The 21,371-nt window shown below is 38.6% G+C and overlaps 1 protein-coding gene across 1 annotated transcript in view; it reads left to right on the forward strand.

Moving 5' to 3' along the window:
* PTCHD4 (patched domain containing 4) overlaps positions 1-9,054 on the forward strand; it is a 178,289-nt gene extending 169,235 nt beyond the window's left edge. Inside the window, exon 3 of the mRNA XM_031688625.2 lies at positions 6,237-9,054. Coding sequence (XP_031544485.2) covers positions 6,237-7,870 — 1,634 coding nt within the window. The 3' untranslated portion in view covers positions 7,871-9,054. The remainder of the gene's footprint in view (positions 1-6,236) is intronic.
* Positions 9,055-21,371: the final 12,317 nt, after the last annotated feature.

Below are 21,371 nucleotides of genomic sequence, written 5' to 3' on the forward strand. Positions count from 1 at the left end.
TAGAATGCTCTCATCTCCTCTATTGTATCTCTTCTCTCTCTTTTTCCTCTCTCTCTCCATATATATATATAAAGTATATACATACATACATATCTCTGTCAATATATACACATGTATATGTATTTATATGTATGTGCATGTATATTCATGTATATACACATGTGAATAGGAGCAAACACACATACACACATAGTGGGATTTTTAATTTTACCTTTATATAGAAGTTCAAGGTAAATTGTCAAAAATGATGGCATGCAAACTCTGGAATGAGACTACATGCCCTTTTCTATGCATTAAGATATGTGTGAAATTTATACCAGCTCTGAAAATCCTACAATGAGAATCTGTTACTAAATTCCTTTTTTTCTTTTTAGGGACCAGATAAAATCCTCTAACCTCCTGCTAAGAGCTAAGGGATGAGTGTCTGTTCAGATTCATTCTGAATCCCTTTTTCCTTCCTCCCTGCCTCTCTTCTCTGTGTTTTACCCTGCCTCATTCTGTACTGGGAAGGGGACATTTCAAGAGACGTCACTTTGTGCTTAAGGGTAATATGGAGCTAGACCCTCCCTCGCTGCACACCACCACCACAGGTTTTCAGGTAAAACCATCAAATATGTCCCTGACCTGAGCAGCTTGGAGCATTCCTGTTGAATCACTTGCTACCCTCTGACTTTGTGGGTATATAGGTACCAAGATGTATCAGCCTTGGCCATCCTTTATGAATGGAGCTTGGTAATCACCTGTTTATTTCAGAAAAGAGTTGATTAAAAGTAGTCATTCTGCAGTTTTGCACTGATCACCACCTCTAGGTCAGGCATCATGGGGATTAGAAAATGTCTGAAAAAATTCAGCATCTCTCAGGTAGCAGGGGTGCTTTATTGACCCATTTCTACCCTGCCAAATAGCAACTTAGGACAGGTTTCTTAATTTCATATTCCATTCCCTACAGACATTTGTAACGCTGAATCGGCCAAATTAATGAATTACAAGCCAAGTTTGTAATTTGACATCATTGGTATCTAGTACCATCTCTGCTGAGTAACACTCAGCAAATGTCCTTCTCAGTAAAATGAGGCAAACTATATTTCACTAAATCTTACGCTGAATATAAGGCTGTTAATAACAATCATTGCAAGAACTTTAAAAATATCTTTAAAACTAGACAAATTTTGTCAGATCATGGCCAGTTCAATTTCACAAACATTTATGGAGCACCAGCCAATGCCAAAAAATTGGAATACAACAATAGAAAACATTAAGTGTGTGCCCTGGACAGTGAGGACTGCCAGCCCTCGGGTACCAGGAAGTGATGGACTGGAATTTGTTCAGGTCATTGTTCCGTGGGGCAAGTCACACTTGCTTCACACACCATCATCTGAGATGGTGGACCACCTGCCTTTTGAGTGCACACCGGTGTCTTGGTTTTCAGCTGTGTTGTTTGAATTGAAATAGGACTCTCAGGGTAAGAGTGAGAAAATAGTGAACACAAATTGTTTTAAATGCTATGTAGAGAGTTAGGGATTCTTTCAAGTGATCAGATGTAGAGAGTTAGGGATTCTTTCAAGTGATCAGATGTTCTAACCTCAGAATGGAAACCGAAAGGAATAGTAAGAAACCAAGAGAAAAGAGAGCCCCAGAGGTCCCCCCCAAAGCCATCTCCACTGTGGAGGTAAAGAGAGGTGGAACCAGGCTGAATCTGAGAGAGAGAACACTGCAGAGGTTAGGAAAACAGGATCTCCGTGGTTGACAGGCCAACTGGACAGAGCAACAAGATAATCCCAAACCCTAATTTCTCCTTGTAGGAGCCCAGTTTTGTGAAATAATTAAGTAGCTCTTTATCTGGATAGATGGAAAGATGGATAGATGGATGGATGGATAGATGGATAGATGAATAGATAGATAGATAGATAGATAGATAGATAGATAGATAGATAGACAAGATACATACATATATAGCTAGAATAAATACACAGAATTGTTAACAGCAGTTATCTGTATTATGGGACTATGGAATAATTTCTTCACCATTATCTTTTCAATATTCCCCAAATTTTTAATGGAAATATGTCCTTTTTATAATCAGAAAAAGGTGATTAAAATGTGTATATGTGTGAATGTGTGTGTATACTGTCTCTTTTTCTTTTGACTAAACCAATAATTCTCAGTTGAGGGAAGTTTTGTCCCCCAGACAGTATTCGGCAATGTCTGGAGACAGTTGGTTTTCACAGCTGTGGAGTGTGCTGCTGGCATCTAGTAGGTGGAGGCCAGGATGCTTCTCAACATCCCACAATGTACAGAACACCTTCTAAAACTCATGTATATTAGAAGCTTTGATCTCTGTCTCAGAATTACCAGGGTAAAAATGACCTCTGGACTAACAGATACTGAAAAAGTTTGTGTTTCTTGTTTACCTTTATGTCTTATATACTGACCAGCACAGATCCTCATGTGTAACAAATTCTAATAAATATATATTGGGCTCAATTGCATGAAAAGTATATAGCTCCTCTGGACACAATATAGGTATAAAGGTGTATAATAAATTTTTGAATAAGTCATTAAAAGATACATTTTCTAGACTCATCTAGAATCAAGAATTACCATTGATTTCGTGGGCATCTATCACTTTGCCAGATGTTCTGCAGAGAATAAAAGTAACATGAAATGTGCTCCCTGACCTTGAAGTATTTGCAGTCAAACCAAAGAGATGGAAAACTGTTTTGTTCCAGAGGAAAACAGCACATGTTTGCATGCCAAAATGAGTAACTAATTAGTGCAGCAGGAGTTTAAGGAGCAGGAAAAAAATCAATATGTCTGGAATTATCAGAAATGTCTTCAAGACAAAGAAGGGAACTGAGCTAACAGACTGATAGGTAGAATTTCAATATGAGCAGCAATGAAGGGAGGCACTGAAAGGCAGAGAAAATAGCATGAACGGAACCAAGAAGGTAAGACTGATGATGGCAGGCTGGTGCGGAGGGAGGGGACCACGCTGGCTGATGTAGGTCATGGACCTGAACTGCGAGGAAGTGGCCAGGTGATGGTGAAAATCAAATGGGTGACCATCAATAAGAATATTCCATAAAATATCTAAACCTATCAACTGCATAAAACATAGCCAGCTCCAAAGTTTGGAAACTGTGTTTTTAGTTTTTATCACATTTAAAGTGATTATTTAACCTAATATAATTTAGCTTCATCTTCCCATACATACAGACCTTTGTCCTACAGAAAGCAACAATCTGGCCTACATAATGTACCTAATACTCCATAGAAGTGACGGTTAGCAAAGACAAACCAAATTTAGCCATAGCCTCGGGTAGCCTTTTACCCCCCTGTGACTACAAAGATAGCAGGAGTCCTCATTTCAGAAGAGAAGTGCTCTAATTAAAGAATTACTTCAATTACTTTAACCAATGTCCTAATATTGTTTTTGTCAAGAGAATAAGAGAACAAGTACTCTGGCCAAGGAGTCTTACAGATGATAGAAATGAATAATGACTGTTGTTAAGAATCATTGGACTAAACTCAATGCACATAGATGTTGAGCTTCTAATTAAATGCAAGAGCATTGGATCCAAAAAAAAAAAAAGAAAGAAAGAAAAAAACTTACCTTATTCATAAATGCAGTTGTCATAACTCTTTCTACCTGTTAGGACAAACATCTTTCCTGACTAGAAACCCAGAGAAGAGAACTTTGGAGAAAAAATCGGTTTTGTATTGGGGATAAAAAGAACTCCACTGCAATTCCTTAAAAAAGTAAAAACAGAGTTCCTGTATGATCCAGCAATCCCACTCCTGGGCATATATCCAGATAGTACTCCAATTTGAAAAGATACAGGCACCCCAATGTTCACTGAAGCACTATTTCCAATAGCCAAGACATGGAAACAACCTAAATGTCCATTGACAGATGACTGGATAAAGAAGTTGTGGTATGTTTATACAGTGGAATACTACTCAGCCATAAAAAAGAATAAAGTAATGCCATTTGCCGCAACATGGATGGACCTGGAGATTGTCATACTAAGTCAAGTAAGCCAGAAAGAGAAAGAAAAATACCATATGATATCACTTTTCTGTGAAATCTAAAGCAATGATGCAAATGAACTTATTTACAAAACAGAAGCAGACTCACAGACATAGAAAACAAGCTTATGGTTACCAAAAGGGAAAGGTCGGGGGAGGGATAAATTAGAACTTTGGGGTTACCAGATTCAAAGTCCTATATGTAAAATGGATAAACAACAAGTTCCTACTGTATAGTTCAGAAAACTATATTCAGTATCTTCTAATGACCTATAGTGAAAAAGAATGTATATATAAAACTGAATCACTATGCTGTATGCCAGAAACTAACACAATATTGTAAATCAACTGTTCTTCAATTTTTAAAAAGAACTCCAATGCAATAACAATTAATAGTTAATTTTTTAAAAAAAACTCCCCAGATGGATAGAGCAATATGTCTTTAAAATAAAGGATTAGCATTATACACATTTAAACCTATAAATCCTGGAGTCAAATTAACTGTAAAGCAAGAATTCTTAGATGTCCATAAAAGAGGTTTTGGTGAATGTTAAGTCACCTACAAAGTTTCGTTGGTTAGGAGCAAGACAGCCTCACTTACAATGGCGTAACCTAAGTGGAAATTTGGTTTTCTTTAAAGAGAATTGGAGAGGAAGGTGGGCCATGGCTTTTATTACTGGCTCTTATTCCGTGATGCCATTTAGGACAAATCTTCTTCCAGTTTCTAGTAAGCACTCTTAGATGACTCACAGTTGCACTGCATTGCCCAGAAATGCATCATTTGAACCATCAATATTTGAAAGATAAGCTGAGAAGTAAAGTTTTTGATCGTGCACACTGAAACCCCAAATAAAACTGACAAAGAAGGGGAAGTATTATATAGAGCAATTAGCAAGTGCTATCAAAAACACAAAAGTCAGTGGTAACAGTAAAACCCCAGCCGTTATAATACATTTCTTAAAGCACTGGGTAACTCAGAGTTCCAAAATCTAGGTGTCACACCAAGTCCATTTTCCCGGTCTTCTTAAGCTAGGTCACCTTGTTCCTTTAAAGCTACTTTTTTGTCTCATGAGTTTCTGGGAGACTAGCCCACGCACGGCTTGCATCCATTCATAGAGTTTTGCACGTAGCACTGCTGTGACTCCAAGGGCAAGAGTGAACTATGAAGATTTCTGGTAGGTCAGAAAGTTACCAGTTGGTATTACCCTGGATAGTAATTGACAGCGCTAACCCAGGGAAATGGAAAAAAGGAGCATTGAAGGTATGGATAATACTTTTATTTTCCCAGCTGCCTTTGGTTTTTGCTAGAAAGGAAGCATGTGGTGGTATCTTAAGATGTCAAGTGCCTGGGGGAAAAAAATCAGCTCAGTATTGAACAGTATCTGTCACATAGTAGATACTCAAGTAAAATCTGTTGAGTGAACCTTTGCCCATTGACCCTATCAGAGGGGGGCACGGAAATTGGTTAAAAAGCAGCATTCTCCATCCACTTTAATGACGCAGTCCAGCATTTAGTCATCACCCACTCTGTGATCTCTCACCCTGAAGGTCTTGCCCTGTGTTTTATGTGACCTGGCAGATCTCTTTTTGACTCACATCCACTGTGAATTAATCAAATCTGTAGGAATTGGCTTCTAAGCGATTTGGCGACCAAGCTGATTATTAATATTGTAAAATCAATTCAAAGCCATTTTTAAGTGTTTAAAATCATCTAATAATTTCCTAAATCAGCATGTAAGTCAGTTTGGAATGGAGGTTAGGGACTATCAGTCAATACGTCAGTTGACAAGGCACTGAATTGCTGAATGGCTAAGGGGCATCTGAAGATGGATGAATAACAGCCCTTGCCCTTGACAACTTCTGGTCCATTTAGGGAGACAACGTGTGCTCAGGGGCCAAAAAAAAGAAAAAATCATCTCATAACGTCACATTACATTACTACATTTACAATTTGTCAAATCAATAGAACAGACAATAAATGCTTCATTTTGCCCAGAATGCCAGTAAGTTTGGACTTTGCTAACGTAGAAACAGGAACCAAATATATCCTGTTATGCAACTGGCATTTGAGACCCCGGTTGGAGGATCAAAGCACTTTGAAGATTAGACTCTGAAGTGCTGTTTAGCATAGATAACCTATCAGGAATTCACTTGAACCATAGGAGGAAATGAAAACAGTTCTTCTTTTCCCTCTTTGTTTAAATTAGGTCACGGAACGAAAGGAGTATTTGAGCTTCTGTCTGGATGGCGGAGAACCAAAGAGAATTTGCCCTTCAAAGACAGGGTAGCGGATGCCTATTCGGACGTGATGGTGACCTATACCATGACCAGCTCCCTGTACTTTATCACCTTTGGCATGGGTGCCAGCCCATTCACCAACATAGAGGCCGTGAAGGTCTTCTGTCAGAACATGTGTGTCTCCATCCTGTTGAACTACTTCTACATTTTCTCATTCTTTGGCTCCTGTCTAGTCTTCGCTGGCCAACTGGAGCAAAACCGCTACCACAGCATCTTTTGCTGTAAGATCCCTTCCGCGGAATACCTGGACCGCAAGCCCGTGTGGTTCCAGGCAGTGATGAGTGATGGGCATCAGCAGACGTCCCATCACGAGACGAACCCCTACCAGCACCACTTTATCCAGCACTTCCTCCGTGAGCATTACAACGAATGGATCACCAACATCTATGTGAAGCCGTTTGTTGTCATCCTCTATCTCATTTATGCCTCCTTCTCCTTCATGGGGTGCTTGCAGATCAGTGACAGAGCCAACATCATCAATCTCCTCGCCAGTGACTCCCCAAGCGTTTCATACGCCGCAGTTCAGCAGAAATACTTCAGCAACTACAGCCCAGTAATAGGTTTCTACATCTACGAGCCTCTTGAGTACTGGAACAGCAGCGTCCAGGAGGATCTACGGAAGCTGTGCGGCGGGTTCACGGCAGTGTCCTGGGTGGAGCAGTACTACCAGTTCCTGAAAGTTAGCAACATCAGTGCCAACAACAAGAGTGACTTCATCGCTGTCCTACAAAGTTCATTTCTAAAAAAGCCAGAATTCCAGCATTTTCGAAATGATATCATCTTCTCCAAGGCCGGGGACGAGAATAACATCATTGCCTCTCGCTTGTACCTGGTGGCCAGGACTAGCAGAGACAAGCAGAAGGAAGTCATAGAGGTTCTGGAAAAGCTGAGGCCCCTGTCCCTCTCCAAGAGCATCCGATTCATCGTGTTCAACCCTTCCTTTGTGTTCATGGACCATTATGGCTTATCTGTCACGGTGCCTGTTCTGATCGCAGGCTTTGGTGTCCTCCTGATGTTAATCCTGACCTTTTTCCTCGTGATCCACCCTCTGGGAAACTTCTGGCTAATTCTTAGCGTCACCTCAATTGAGCTGGGCGTTCTGGGCTTAATGACATTATGGAACGTCGACCTGGATTGCATTTCTATCTTGTGCCTTATCTACACTTTAAATTTCGCCATTGACCACTGTGCACCACTGCTTTACACGTTTGTATTAGCCACTGAGCACACCCGAACACAATGTATAAAAAGCTCCCTGCAAGAGCACGGGACAGCCATTTTGCAAAATGTTACTTCTTTTCTTATCGGGTTGGTCCCCCTCCTCTTTGTGCCTTCGAACCTGACCTTCACACTGTTCAAATGCTTGCTGCTTACCGGGGGTTGCACACTTCTGCACTGTTTTGTTATCTTACCTGTGTTCCTAACCTTTTTCCCCCCTTCCAAAAAGCACCACAAGAAAAAGAAACGTGCCAAACGAAAGGAGAGAGAGGAAATTGAATGCATAGAAATTCAAGAGAACCCTGACCACGTCACCACAGTCTGAAGGGTGTAGACTAATGGATTATTTTTCTTTTCCAGTATTGCACAACGATGCAGGGCAGGTAGTGCTCAGACCTCAGCAGCTTGGGCTGGCCAGGGGTAACAAGGCAAGTCAGATCAAGAGTGAATTGCTCATGACACACTCGTGGGAGATGTCCACTTCTTGGGGGGAAGAGGGACTCAAAGAAGGGGAAAAAGTTCTTTGCCACCTTGTTCTCCACTAAAGATAAGTTTTTGGTGTTATCTTAGAACTCTCCCAAGGAATGGATGAGTCAATGGAGTGTTAGAAGGCCAAAGGAACTGACTGCTTTTAAAAATAAAATGCTTAGGAGAGATGAAGAAGAGAGGACAGGGGGCCTCCAAATAGCAGAAAAGACACAGGAAATGTCAAAATTGCCATGGCACTTTTCATATTTGTTTTTTGAACAGGTCGGTCAAAGGAAACCTATGCACTTGGGAAGTACATATTTAATCCCGTCTAAACCAAAGGACTTCCCAATCCATTTTATGTGTACATATATATGTATATATGCTATATATACATATCCTTAGATTTGTCTTTAGTGTACATTGACGTTTGTGTGGAGGAAAGTGTCCATTTGCAGATAGGCCAGCCTTTCTCTGGAAAGTCAAATCAGTCTTAGCCAATTATAGACACATGAACGGCCATTTATAATCAACTTTAAGTGTTGCATCAGCAAGAATATCATTCAACTGTGCAATAAGCAAAATAAACAGAGATGTGAGCCCATTAGAGTCACATATCATTACATACCATGTTATGAGTCTTTGAGATTCTTGCTTTGGATGACTTAGCAAAATAAAAAAACCACAAATGGCATTTGAATGAATTACCATGTGAACGAGGTTTAAGATCTCATGCTAGAGCTAAATAGTTGATGTGGCTCTTCATTGGCTTTTAAGGGTTCCCTGTATTTGGGAAGGCTGATTTGGTTGTTTTTAGGGAGCTCACTCACTGCAAATGAGCACTTTACACATATTGTCCATGCAAATGTGTATAAGGGTGTGTGTGTGTGTCTGTGTGTGTGTGTGTGTGTGTGCGTGTGTGAGTCGGGGTATTCCATAGTTACGGTGTTCTTATTTTAGAGGGTGAAAATATACTGCCATGGAATATAGATCTTAACACAGGAGAAAGGAGACATCACTTGGAAACTTGCCACAGAGAGAAGTAGGGTAAATGACCACCACCACCCATCACGCACCATCAACTGTAAGGAAAATACTCTAATCCTACAAAATCTAGTGCGCTCCTTGCATTGGTATTTGGAACACTGACCCAGGTACGGTCACCATAGCAGTGGTCACTGTAACCACTGCAATATTGTTTTGTAGCTTCTTGCAATATCATTGTCCTTGTTACCTGAAAAGTGCTTGTCAGTTGGCCAGCCTCCTAAGGTGATTGTCACTCTCTCGGGTGACATATTAACTGTCACTGCTGATGAATTCTCCCTCAAAAAAAGTATTGAGGTAAACGTTTTCATTGCATTCAAATTTAAAACTGCTCCCCCCCCCCCCGCCAGCAGACAGACTCAGCCTGTTGGGTGCTTCTTTGGATGAACACCATGCTTCCTGTCACAGAAAATTACTCAAAAATGCCTTTTCCCATGCCAAGCAGTAAAATAAGTTAATTTTCAGGTAGGACTGAACAAATGTCCAATGATTATAAAACCTGCCAGTCAGCTCTTTCACTTGGAAGGGAGCTACTGTTTCCCACCAACTTTGGCTGCATGTTTTAATTGAATTTTAAATATTAAAATCTAAAACAAATGAACAAACAAAAAACTTCTGGACTCAATTGGTTCAGAAAAGAGACACGAACCATTCCATGCTGATGGCAACGCTTGGACATGAAGTGATTAGATTAGTGAAGTCATGAAACAACAAAACACGTGTAGGTTTATGAATAAAGAATTTACCAGAATATTAAGGGAAAGGAGAATTGTCCCTAAAATGAAAAACATTCAGCCAAATTTTATTTTATTAAGTGGAATTTGTTTTGTCCTACCTTGAGGTTGTTGAGTTTCTCTTAGACGTGATCCATGACTTCTCAGTTGTGTTCATGTGGGCAAATATCAATAGATTGAGCATGGAAAATAATTGCCATAACATAAGCTATTATTCTTACCATCGTCTTTTGCCTCACGAATGGCTCTGGTAAGATAAACTGGTATTTGGCCCTCATAGACCTGCAGACCATGATCTTATATCTGAGGTGAAAGTTTCTGAGCCACTGTTTTTTTTAAAGTGGGGGAGATGAGACTTTTTTCAAGGTTTACTCATCATTTGTGATGATTTGCTTTACTTCCGTTTCCAAAGATGGGAGGTCATCAGCTGGGACCGTCAGTCCATTTCTTTCCCAAATGTGCCACACGCCATTAATTTACCGATTTTTTAAAAGCTTGCCTATTTGGGTCATTTTTACCCCCTGATTATCTATGACAATTCCACACACATAGAAAATTTGCAGGCTGGTTTATAAAGAAAGAATCGAGCATGCCAGTTGCCAAATGCCTGTGAGGGTCGTGACATAATGACCCAACCACTGTGGCAGTTCGAACAGCCTGCCTCCACTTAGATAGTCTCCATCTGGGCGAAGAAAACAATTCCTTTTCAGGCTGTATCTTCAAGGATCAAAGTCACTAAGGAAACTACACATTTCTTGTAATTCAAGTGACTAGAGGGGTGGAATTTTGGAAGGAACGTTATCTTTTCCAGGACACCACAGTACTCTTTAGTGAACTGTAGCAATAATTCATTGAAATGGAATTTCTTGTTCTGGAAGAGTTAATACACCACACAAAATGCCCTCACGCAGTCCTCGGAAGTAACTTCAGCCCAGGAAGAATGTAACGAAGCATCATCTGACCTCCCACCATCACTGTGAAACAGACATTTCCAAGAATTCCATTTGCTGAATGCCAAGATACATCCCAAAATATGAGATCATGATTTGCAGGTACCACCAAACTGCTGGGTTTTTTAGTAGCTTCTGTCCAACTCTTCCTAGTTTTCCAAGTTTATTCTCATTGTTAAGTGCATTTGTGAAATATTGATGGTGTTTAAATTAAGAACTGATCTACTGCTGGAAGATGGCCAGTCAACTCCTAGGAGAGAAGAAACCTGTGAGAAACAGCTCAGATACATAGAATAGTTTTATTTGGTTGAAACGTGTCCTTCCCTTAAAGTGAGAGACTTTAAAAGTTTGTAAAAGCCACAACTTTTCTGAATTTAAACTGGAATATGGATTTGTTTCATCCCATCTGAATTTAAATTTGCATTATAAAGTACCATAAGAGCACCACTCTCCATGATGGTTTAATAGAGCTTCAAAGAGGGACTCACCTAAATGATAAGAGATTTGGCAGACAAATTCTTTTCCTCTAATAGTTAAAGGTAATCAGATGCTAACTTAGACCATGCATATGTTTATTAAATGAAATCTTCAGTGTCATCCTATGAATTCTTTCAGGGACCAGGAAACCTCTTTGAAGGTTGTGCATGAATATTCTATGAAAGAAATATTCTCCACTGTGGCCATTATCATGTGAGTGTTCCTTTCCCATTTTATTCCTATTTATTTCTGGAGAATTTTTGGTTTTACCTTGTGAGATTAGAGAGGAATTATGACAAATGAAGGTCCCATGATGCCACAGGAGCCATTCTTGAATGTTGAATTCAAGAGGGTGAGAGCTTGGCCCATGTTGTAATTACCCATTGCACTTTCCCATATTAGGCTAATCCTTCTGGGCTTGTGGTTAGAGCTAAGGATTAACTATTGCCGTTCAGAATTACATGTATTTTTATAAGTTGACTGTAAATATTATCATTACAGTCACATATTTTTATGACCAAATAGTTACAAATGCCTGGCACTATGCATGCTCTGTTACTAATAGTACATAGATTTTTAAAGACACTGTTTTCATGGTTATTGCAACTTTTATTAAAATTCTCATATCACCTGTTCATAAATGCCTTGTAGGTTTTGGTCCCAAGGGCCTGAAGTCCACAAACATTTTCATCCCAAGGGCAACAGTTTAAAACTTGCCTTCCTTGGGTGCCAATGGCAGCAACCTCTTCTGGAATGTCCTTCTGGAAAATCTTAGAGAGTAAATGTGGCTTCCAGGTAAAGGACGTAGCAGATTCTGTGCGAGTCAGTAATTAAGCGTACTTTAGTGTCCCATGTTTGCTAATCTCAAGGTAAACCAGAGAATACAATGCCTTGAGAATGGAATTTAGATGTTGTCTCCTATGGCTTGGAGAATTCAGTAATTTGCTCATTCTCTTTCTAGGGGGATCTCTCTGTTCAGTCTATTTTGTTGGTGTTTGCAAAGGGTATTGATAATCCTTTCCAACCTGTAAAACTGAAAACTGTCATTTGTACCAGAATAGATTTGGGAGCATTTTCATTCCCTTTAAAAACAAAAGGCAAAACAAAGCAAAAACACTTCTTGCTCTTTCTGTGTTACCCCCCAAAAAAAAAAATGTGACCAATTTTATGACACTGACTCAAAAACTATCTATAGCTGAATTGGTATGCCCTTGAAATCTCCCCCATCTTGAATCTAAATATAAAACTCAGCGTCATCACTGTGGTGCAGGCATTTACACCCATCTTTTAAGCAATGACTTGCCAAAACATTGTGGAAGGAGGGAAATGAGCCAGATGTTTTTCTACTGGTTTTTTTTTCAAAATCACGATGGCAAATATATTTACCAAATGAAAGCAGCGAAACGTCTTTCCGTCAGGTCCGGCATGGAAGGGACTATCTCTAGGTATGACAGCAGTAAGTTGCTTTGATTTTTAAACGAAATGGACAAGGTTTGACCCACCATTGTTGGGTGGGCAAGAGATGGTGTTCTGTGTTTGAAGTGTTGTGGGATTGGATCAGGCAACATTTTGGAACAAGATGGAAAGGATATTGAAAAATAAGCTCACGTGCTCAGAAATCAAGATGTCTATAAATAAGTGTGGCAGAACAGGTGGGGAAATGCCACATATTTTACAGTTTAGGATACAGCGCAGGGAGTTGCATGGTACCTCAAAATTGTAGATTCTTAACCGCTAGCGAAATTGATCAAATGCAAATTGTCTTCTCATTTGTCAGATTCATAACCTAATCTTTGCGGGCAAAGTTCTCCTGAATTTCCAAGCATGAATCAGACCATAGATCGTTCTGTGGGTGAAGGTGGGATACTGGGGAGTCTCCTTGAACAGAAGCTTCGAGTAAACCCAGCACGAATATAAGCATTATCTGGGATGGCACTGGTCTGATTTTGTGCGTCTTTGAGACATAATGAATATATTGTTGATGTTTTCTCTGTACCTAATTAGGACCTCTCTGTTGCTGACAAGGAAGTCACTTGCTTTTCTTATGAAAGGGAAAACAATTCAGAGAAATATGTAAGGTCAAAAATCATACACTAGATTAGAACAGATGACTAATTTACAGATGACATCGTATTTCCTCTGCACCTCTAAAGATTTGCCAAAATTAAATGGGTTTATACCTTAAAATGAGAACTTCTATAAAGGAGATATTTTTCATAAAGTATTTATTTAAAAATTACTGCTAATTTTGCACTTTTATAAATTATAGAAAGTCAGTCCCGTCTGTTTTTCCCAGCTGAAGTTTTCCCTGAGAAAGTTCTCACAGGTCATGCTGTCTACGAAGTCTTGAAAATCAGGAGGAAACTTTGCAAACAGGAGTAAGAACACGTACTGGTTATGTGTGATTCCCGCTCCATGTCACGTGTTTGTGCTTATCTGCTCTGGGGTATTTCGAAGTCGTTAGTAACTGGTCTGGTTTCCCACGTGGCTAATGGCATGGCCAGATAGAAGAACAGCATGGTTTCCTTTCCCTCCATTTTCATAGTTATTAGAGCAACTGCATTGCCCACAGGGCTCTGTCAAACCAGTGGAGAAGTAACAACTTCAATAGTTTGAAAGATTTCACTGAAGAATTTCCTAGGAGTAACTAGAGAGACTGCCATGGGCAAGAAACAAGGGGCGTTTATTATAAATGTGTCACTTTCCAGTCCTGTATGAGTTCATTAACGTGGATTTTGGCAGAGGCAGACTGCAGTATTTTGTGGGGAACATTTATTTCATGTAAGATCATCAACAGAATCTCCCTCTGGAAGCAGAAATACTTTCCATCATTCTATTTGGTTGATTCCCTGGTTATTGGTAGACACAGTAAGAGATCTGGAAAAAGACCAAACCATCATACTCCTGCAGGCCCTGCTGTTGTATGCAGTATTTCTTTTGAAGCAGAATCAGGAAATTCTGGCATCTTTCTTTTCTCGCCAGAGAAGTGCTGGGTACTGACAAATCAGACTTTAAACCCACCAGTGCAAATACCCCAACATGTTAGCAGAGCTTAAGCAACAACTTCATTATACTTCCCTGTTAATTATGCATATTTTTTCAGCAATAGATTTTTCTTGCTCTTAAATAGGAAATCTGTCACAGCTTGAAAAGAGCAGAGATCTCTCCAAGCTACCTCAAAAGGGTATTTAAAGGCAAAGTGGCAGGCAACCTTTGATTAAATGGCAATACGTTAAAGCCACAAAGCAACATTGTTTATCGGCAATCCTTGACGCTCTTCGACTTTGTAAATGTCGACCAGGCTAAATGTGACAGGGACCCCTGTGTGCAGTCCTGCTTGTGCATTCCGGTTAATAATACTCGTTGATGTGAAATCTCTCAGGGCAGTTGTTCGGAATGTCTCTGCAGACATCCTGAGACTTGGTTCAGAAAGAGCATAACCTGGCATTGGCAGTGAGGCAGCAGCCCTCTTAGTGAGCAGCACAGTCAGATTATCTCTGAACAACCTCAGTAAAGCTTCCAAACGCACTTCTTATCAATGGAGGGAAAATTCAGTTTGTTTGTTGGCTTGTTTGCCCTAAGCAAACCAGACGAGACGAGGTTACCAGTATTTGGCATTTTACTTAGGTTTTGCATTTTGCTGGATGTCATGACTATTATTTTTGGCTAAATTGGGGTTCTGGAACACAAGCCACTTGGAAACATTAGAACCAGTGAAAAGCAAACTGCTAGAAAGAAACACTCTTCACCTAAGCGTAGACAAATTGTAGGAATGAAAGTAAAAGTCAGACACTTCTATTTCATTTTTTTTGCCCTAAAGCAAAAAACCCACTTGCTCTTAATCCTGGCTAGGCAAATATTAATTACTATAACAAAATAAAGAAGAATGATAAAAAGTATGAAATTATAAGACTCTATTGTCTTCTCAATTCAAACTTCATGGCAAACCACCATTTTCAGATGTCTTTATAAGAACATTCTTTTGCTTAATATTCTATGACAAATAGGTTCTTATCGCATCTCGCTCATGAAAACAGCGTCACTTATCTCCTAAAATAGTGCAAATAAATGAATATGCCATGTAAAGCTCCCTGCTCTGTAATTCTGTATCTTGAGCTCTAAGACTATAGCTTCTTATTGAGGAAAGCTTAAAAAAAAATTTTGATCAAAAATGTCAATATCAAAAATGTTATATTTTCACCCCAATATATCTTCAAAATAGGGAACTGCCTGAGTACTGATTTTTTTATCTCACTAAGAAGCAAATATTTCCACGTGAGTCCTTCAAAAGTCTCCAAATTGCCTGAATTTGGTCCATTATTAGAATGTATCCTCGTTCTCTCTAGGTGGCAAAGAAATAATTTATAAACCAGACTTTTCTAACTACAGTAAAAATAAAGAAATAACAAATTATTCCCCATAGATTTGCACACGTAAATAATACATTTAATAATTAAATTAACCTCATACCTCAATCAATGAAAATTATGTTGCAAATATGTCCCTGTTTATGTCATTATTTCTACACTTTGCACATGCATTTGCGTATAGTAATTTTAGCTAAATTCCTCAGGATTATTCTGTTTAAGAAATCTATGATCTAAAGCCTAGAAGTGAAGTATCTTAAGGAAAATATCAAGATCTTAGCCACTTCCAAAAATGTCATCTCGGTTGTATGTACTATAGTGCCACTAGGCAAAGTTATTTACAGTATTTCTGACTATGTTGACCTTTTATTTTTAAAATAGTAGAAGTCTAGTTCCATTAGTCATAATAAGGAACAGTTAGCATGTTAAAATATTGAAAGATGATAGAGGTGTTTACTCTTTTGTTACTAGGGTTAGGTGACTTTATCAGTCCATTCTAGATCACAACCCCAAATACTGCAAACTAGGTAGCTCGTAGATTCACTGTTCTCTCTTTTATTTCTTATTGTTAATATTAGCACAGAATATAATAATATATGACCTCTTCAGCTAACCTCAGTGGGATCTTTGGGCTCCACATCCCTTAGGGAAAGATTCTTCTAGGCTGGGAATTCAACTTAAACATAGCATCTCATGATATCATAATGTCACATAGTCTACACTTGTTTAGTCTTTTATTGAATTACAGTTCCTAAAAGTTATAAATTTTGTCCTTTAAAAATACAAGGATACATGCACTAAAAATATTACCATGATAATATATATCAATCATTCCTACCTGGTTAAGATAAGGCATTCTGAAGCAAACACAAAATACCTTGGCATTCCTGAGACATATTTTTTATAAATCTCTAAGTTTGCAAATATCTTTACAAAATACATGTTACTGAAGTGTTACTGAAACAGTTAGATGGCCGTTTAAGATCCCTAATAATTGTATTAACTTCAAATCTAAAGCAATTTATAATCCGTTCAAAAAATTCTGCCTGAAATCTCTCACTTCATTACATTGTGGGAACATTAACTTCAAAAGTGCATGAACCAACAATTTTCTCACTGTGTGAGAGCCACAGAGATGGGGACAATAATAAATAGGCTGGTGGCTCCTGAGTGGTACCCAGGCCTAGTGACAAAGTACGTCCCTTAGGCGCACATGGTACAGTTCCTGGTCTGGGTAAAACTATTCATGAGCTGTCAGCACTATTTCCAAGTCATTAAAACCAAAAAATGCTAAATCTTTGTACGCCTAAGTCCACTGTATTCTGATGAATAACGTGGTGGCATTACAAGCAACACAGAGAACCTACATTCACCAGGTTTGAGAGCCTCTGATGCCAAAATTATACTGAACAATTAATAATCTGTAATTCACTGTAGAAGCTTTAGTTATTGCAGGTTTCATTATTGACGTTATTTGCATGAACAACTAGAGAACTCTATCTAATAACGTTTCATTTTATATAGTTTTTCAGTTTTTTAAAATAAGAATTCCCAGAATTCTGTATGGAAATATTTGATGTACTCAGTAGCCATTTTCCTGTCCAGATTTAATATTTTAATCATTAATTTATTTTGCTGTTTTTCCTGTTCAATTGTATTTTTTATTTCTAAAGTAATTTTCCTTAGAGTGATTAAAACATGTTTTTCCTTTGGTAAGAATGAGCATGTCTAGAAAGGAGTAAAATGAGAACTGAGCAAAATTAAACTGAACAGGTGAACATATTTGCCGGCACTAAAGTTTAGGAAAAATATTATTCTTTGTTATTTATATGTGCATTGAGCTGAAACTGCCTACTGCTTTTAATAATGGTAGCTGACTTGGCAAACAGAGGGTACAAATCCTTCTGCTTAGTAAATGCTCACTAATTCTCTCTTCAATGACACAGTAAGTGAAGGAATTTCCTGCCTCTGACTTGTCTGCCCTTGACCTGGTGAGAAGTGAGTTATTTAATAGCCTCAATCTGTGGATGTCTTTGTCGTTGTTTTGTTTTGTTTCCCGGAATTCTCCTTCATTGCCAGTTACACGAGAATAAGGCCCCACCATAAAGGAAGAATTTTATGTGTGTCAAAACTCACTCTCCTTTCCAATCAGTTGAAAGGCTAAAGCCTAGAGCACATCTTGATAGTGAAGTAAAAGGGAATGTGGTTTGACATGAAAAAAAAAGAAAAAAGGACAGGGATACTAAAAAAGAAAAGTCAGTAAAAAGAGCAAAAAAAAAAAAAATACAAAACTTCTGAAGAGGGAAAGCACCTGCTAAACTAAATTTTTGAGGGTTTTTTTTAAAGTTTTTGTTGATTAACTTATTTTGTTTTTTTATTAATAAACACATTGGAAGGGGTCAGAAAAATATCGACATATCTAAATCCCCAAAGGAATAACCTTTTAAAAAATAGGACCAGAAATTCAGTTATATTTTAGGATCAAGATTTTTTGTGGGTAGGACGCTGGTGCACCCACCCCTAGATTACTGGGGATTATGTTCATTTACTGAGCAAATATTTATGAGCACCTACATTGGTCTCTGTGCTAGGCCCAGAGAAAAATACCAGTATGCATAGCCCTTGCCTTTGAGGCATCTATGATCTGATTGGGATGTTCAAGGAAGGCATCATGAAGTGATCTACACTGAAGGTTGGATAAGCTTCTATTAGATAGCGCTGGGGGAAGGTACTACAGTCTGGGAGGAAATGAAATACACAAGGACACACAGACTGGAAAGCAGGTTGTCCAGGATGCAGGCTGTGGCAGATGAGCTCACTGGAACCCAAAGGAGAGTGGTTACAGGTGCAATATTATAAAGTAAGGATCACCAGATTATGGGGCACTGCTTTGAACTGTGAGCAGGATCATAAGGAGAAATCTTGTCCTAAGATATATTCTTGGACTTGAATGCAGTGAAAAGTTTTCACAATATAAATACCCTTCTCTGTGTTTTAACTCTTAAAAATCAAGGAACCAAAAAATTCAGCAACAACACACACATATTCTTTATTGCTTAGAATATCATGTTTGCAAGAGCCAGTTTAGGGCATGAGTTAGGGTCTCCTGGTGGTGGAACACCATCTGTGTTCTGTCATAGATGCCTGTGGCCATCTGGTCACCTTATAGATACCTGGTGTCTCTAATGTGCAGGAGTGAGAGACTGACATGGACCAGTTGGAATCCAAATCTCCCAGGAAAACAGCTCAAAACAATACACACAAACTAACCATCTCTGTTCATATTATTAGTTGTAGCAACAATTTAAATAATACTTGCCTAGTAGAGTAGGTACTATTATCCCCACTTTATAGATGCAGATTTAGTCTATAACTAATGAAGCTTAAGTTTCAGGGCCCTTTGCTTGTATGAGTCCCTCCAAGGCCCTGGGACAGTCTTTAGCAGTGTGCCCACATCTTCATGAGTTCATATAAAATTTGCAAAAGGAAGATAATTTGGGGGGTTTTTTCCTTACAAAAGGACTCCAAAATTTTAGACACTTCAGGCCCCACAAAATATTGATCTGTCTCTGCATGCAGAGCATCGTAAGCACCAAACAAAACACGCAGAAGGATACTGGTGAACATTAACTCTATGGTGAAAATGTTAAGTGCAATCAAAGCCCAGCATATTTGAAAATCTATTTGTTCCCGTCTCATCAAGAGGAACCCCTTAAAGTCCAAATGGCTTCAACACTCGCAAAATGAAGTCTACTCTTTGGATTACACTAGATGGGTGCACTGAATTTCTCAGTGGTAGAGAACATCTCATTTCCCAAGTATATTTGACCATGGGACCCTAGGTTCATGGCGCATCTTAAAAAAAAACTTGTGTTCATGAAGCGGACTTTAAGAAATGTCATATTAGAGATGCTCACCTTTGTTACCAATGTGCTAATATTTACTCAACTTCCAAAGGAAGCAGTAAGGCCTAAATGGAAACCAGTTTTTATTTCCTAAATAATATTGCTCTTTTCTAGAGAATCAGGTGATTTATGTCCTCACAGAAGAATAGGATACTTGAGGAAAAACAACTTGTCAACATGGATAACTGTATTAAAAATCTGGATTTTAGTTAAAATAATACAGAGCTGATTTTGCCCTTTGGCTTCAGTACAAATTCAGGGAAGTAGAAGTAAATAAACAGAAACCAAGTTGAAACGGACCAAAATAATATAAAGAAAATATGAAGAAAAATTGCCTAAATAGCCTAAAAGCATTGGTTGATATTTTATTTTATCCTTTTGAAAAATGCTATAGCATTCTAGGGTAATTGAGGAAAAAAAAAACACTTGAGGAAGTATTTCTCTGAGAACTTTATAAAGTAAAAAAGGGAAAATCTGTCAACCAAAAATATATATGTTGAAATGTCTGTAAGCAGATCTTTGGTCTCAATATTGCAGCTATTAGACTGTGATATATGCCAGACTGGGGATGTCATTTTTCTTAAAAAAGCCATAGTTTAGCAAAAATAAATGTTGACAAACCCACAATACATTAAGAAAATCCACCACCACCAGACCCCCAGAAGGCCACGTTGGTCATACAAATAGAATAAAGAATTGTTGACACCTTTATTAGCGTCTAGAGGTAAAAGATCTCTTTCCAAATGTTCCAATAGTTTTGCTTTATGTATTATATCTAAATACTTGGAGCACTCCGGTTTTTTTTCAATAATGGGAAGGCACAACTAAAGGTTGACAATGACAGAAAATAATTATTGACTGGAAGAAATTTTTCAACAACTGAAAGTTGAGCAGTTACCCAGGACCTAGGAAAGTAAGACAGTGCGATGAACCAGCCATATCATTCCACCCCACATTCATTAACCACTTCTACCGTGCCAAGTAATAGGCCACGTTCTGTTCTAGGGACAAACAATGTTTCACTTATTCAGAGGAATATCTTAATGTCTTATAAAAAGACGGAAGTAACTATTTGCTCTAAGTAAAACAGTTGTGTGATGAAACATTGGCCAAGACCAGAGTTATTATTTGCCCGCTATTATCCTAATCTAAAAATTGTTCAAAATGTTTGGTTAATAATTGTTTGCTATAATAAATAGCAGTTATTCTATTATTATTTTGTTTGTTTACTAGAAATGAGTATCAATGAGTGCTAGATGCGTTTGGGACAAAATGGTATATTAGGAAGGCCAGGGCAGGCTGTCAGTGGATCTGTGCTATTAACAATACCGAAGATAAAACCTTGAGGGCATAAATTCTTTTGCTCGGTATCAATGCACTAAAATAAGTTAGTAAGTACAAGTATAAACAACTTTCAAAACTCATAATTTGACACAAGGGAAAAACATACTGATAGGTAGACCAGTTGAGCCAGAATTGAGACAGAGAAGGGAAGAGAAAAAAGGAAAAATCCTTTTATGAAAGAGCATTAGCCAAGAATGTTAATGAGGAATCCTTTCCTGCCCTGTTACCACCTCTGCTCACTTTGTTTAGCATGACAGTGACTAAGACATTCAAAAGGATGGCTTACAGAAAGGGGAAACCATGGCTAATTTGGGAAAGAAGGATGGATGGGGGAAAACAGTCTTGCTCCTTCTTCACGTTAAGCTCCAAAATGTTTGTCCAGTTGGAGGGATTGCAGGATCCCAAGCTTTGGACTGAGACTGATCTGAGATTGAGATGTTCCATTAAAATAATGATTTGAGAGGCACCAAGCGGGACCTTCTTTCCTTTGTTCAGCGGTGCCTGGAGCACGTCAGCCTTTATTCCATAAGGTCGAAA

The sequence above is a fragment of the Vicugna pacos genome, chromosome 20 (genome assembly GCF_048564905.1).
Source record: "Vicugna pacos chromosome 20, VicPac4, whole genome shotgun sequence".
Classification (NCBI taxonomy): domain Eukaryota; kingdom Metazoa; phylum Chordata; class Mammalia; order Artiodactyla; family Camelidae; genus Vicugna; species Vicugna pacos.